We start from the raw sequence: 2,500 nt of genomic DNA on the forward strand, positions 1-2,500 counted from the left end.
CCAGATTTGAAATGCATTTCTATACAAGTGTAAATACAGCTGGGTACCTGTTACTGTAATACTGCTTAGTGCTTCATTTTGTAATTGAACATGTCATGGTATTTATTGTGTCAGATAGAATTAGAAACTGTATTTGTACCATCGGAGACAACACTTAAAAGTCATTGTCATTGACACAAAGCTGATTATGTCCCTATCTCTTAACAGGTAACGCTGCTGTCATTCCTGGTGGACATTGAAGTCACCTTCCTGGACTACATCAAAGGAGGGTAAGTCAATGACCAAACATTCATTGAACACACACTGAGAGATGGGGGTTGTTGTCCTTTAATGAGAAGTGGCATGCTGAGTGTGCCCGCTCCCTGTCTCGATAATGACCCCATCATGACTCCGTGTCTGCAATATGCCAAAGATAATGATCCCTGAGTATGAGTGAATCACATGGAAAAGTGAACATTTGCATTTGAGAGAGGGACAGTGAAAGATGGAGAGAGACTGGCAGGTGGACCAACCTAAGTCAACTACACATCACTCAGACTCTGAGGTGTGTGTGTGTGTGTGTGTTTGCCTGTGTGTGTAATCTTGTATTGTGTTTCAGTTCTCAACTATGCCCTGTGCTCCTATGTGTGTCTTTTATGTGTGCTTGTACACGCATGTTGCTCAGGAGGGTTGACTGTGTGCAACCAGGCATGGTGTGAATCCTCGCCTACACACTCTGCCTTCATTAGACTCACAGAGGGGGAGACTGTCAAGGGAGAGAAAGGAGTGTGTGTGTGTGTGTGTGTGTGTGTGTGTGTGTGTGTGTGTGTGTGTGTGTGTGTGTGTGTGTGTGTGTGTGTGTGTGTGTGTGTGTGTGCTGGTTTGTGTGTATGTGGGTGCAACTTTGGGGGAAAAACGCTCAATTTTAGTCCTCCTTTCCTGCTGCCCTTGTAGCTGTGATTTTCAGTTGGTAAGAAAAGTCAGCTGGCATTCAGTTTTGTTTTTTTTTGTTTTTTTTTTAAAGTAAAGTTTTTGCCTGATTTTGAGAGTGGAAAAAATCCATAACTGCTGTGAAAGTATAAGCCTGTTTCCTCTGTGACAAACTCATAAGCAAACAACACAATCTATTTCTGACCTGCTTTTTCTTTTTGTTGCTGTTGCTTATTTCTGGAGGATTTCAAAAGAAGTCACACACAGCTCAGAGCAGAATGGTAACAAGCTGGCCAAAAAATGCTTCAGCCAATGAGAGGATTATGCAGGAAGCCAACAACAGTCTTCTCCTTGCAACACAAATTATTAAAGGGCGTGTTTCTGTAAAAAGTTTGCCTTTAACTATGATGAAATAAACTGGATGACAAGTTTTGCAGATACATCTAAATCTCCATTCCCTCTCAAGATAATTAGCTTGGCAAAGTCAGACCAAAGTGCAAATAAGAATTAGTCTGGAACCTCTCAGAGGGCGTTGTCAATGGGCACAGACCAAAATGCCTCTCAAAGCAATTGGATAGACCTACAACCAGTGAGAGCAAGAAATGTGTGACACAGTGCTGAATGACAGGTAAATGGAAACAGACTAAATGTGCATGATGAGCCGTAATGTTGTGGTATCAGCATGTCTGTGTACATATATACAAGCAGTACATCCTGACATATTTAAGTGTCCAACTGACTTTAGGACAAAGAGTTTTGTAATTGGTCCAGTAGCTGCACAACTTTGGCTGCAATTGCTGCAATGTCATCTTGAGGGCAACTGTGCCAGTATGTCCACTAAAATCTGTTTTTTGCCACTGAAAGACTTATTTTTGTAAGTGTCTGACAACAATACGACAAGAATCTCTCCTGAGATAGACTTCTTTGTTGAAGAAAAATAAATTATTTTTGCTAACCAGACAAGGCTGTTACATCACCCTCCTCAAAGCCACAGAATTCATTGATAAAAAAACCTCTTGGTTATTTTTTTCACTGTTCCAGCTCTGGTTAGGTTGAAAGAAACTGCATCTCTAAAGAACTCATCTTGGTTGTTTTTTTATATGAAACCCAACCCATATTAGATAAATGTTTGTGATTGGCTTGACAAGAACTTCAACATGAGCTTGCACATTCCTCCAGTTTCCAGCCTACAAGAAAATGCTTTTAATCAAAATGTATTTAATTTGAATTAATTTAAAAACGTTCTCCTTTTTGACAAGATTCATCAAACACCGTTTTGGCCTTTACTTGCTGAAAAGCAGCCATAATCGGTATTTTTTACACTAACAGTGGATCAAACAGTATGACTACTACTGTATCTGTTAGTGAGGAACCTACAGAGAATTATCAATGGATTTTGTATTTCCCCTTAGCACCGCAGTTCATTGTGTTGGTTTTGTTACTATTTCGGTTCATGCTCACTGCGCTCATAGTGTCAATTTTAGCCACAGCAGGTGTTTGTAAAAAATAGTCCATAACACAACATCAGGCAAAGTTAATGACTCGCTGGTGAAGATTGTGGAACCAAAGCCTCAAAGGCTGACTGTAACTG

At 40.3% G+C, this 2,500-nt stretch overlaps 1 protein-coding gene across 6 annotated transcripts in view; it reads left to right on the top strand.

Moving 5' to 3' along the window:
- The window catches only part of LOC119032822 (copine-8), a 90,014-nt gene that overhangs the window by 59,003 nt on the left and 28,511 nt on the right, over positions 1–2,500 (top strand). For all 6 annotated transcript variants that reach the window (XM_037122402.1, XM_037122403.1, XM_037122401.1 and 3 more), the window contains one exon: positions 208–269. In XM_037122402.1, the coding sequence (XP_036978297.1) occupies positions 208–269 (62 nt within the window). The remainder of the gene's footprint in view (positions 1–207; positions 270–2,500) is intronic.

The sequence above is a fragment of the Acanthopagrus latus genome, chromosome 14, assembly GCF_904848185.1.
Source record: "Acanthopagrus latus isolate v.2019 chromosome 14, fAcaLat1.1, whole genome shotgun sequence".
NCBI lineage: Eukaryota > Metazoa > Chordata > Actinopteri > Spariformes > Sparidae > Acanthopagrus > Acanthopagrus latus.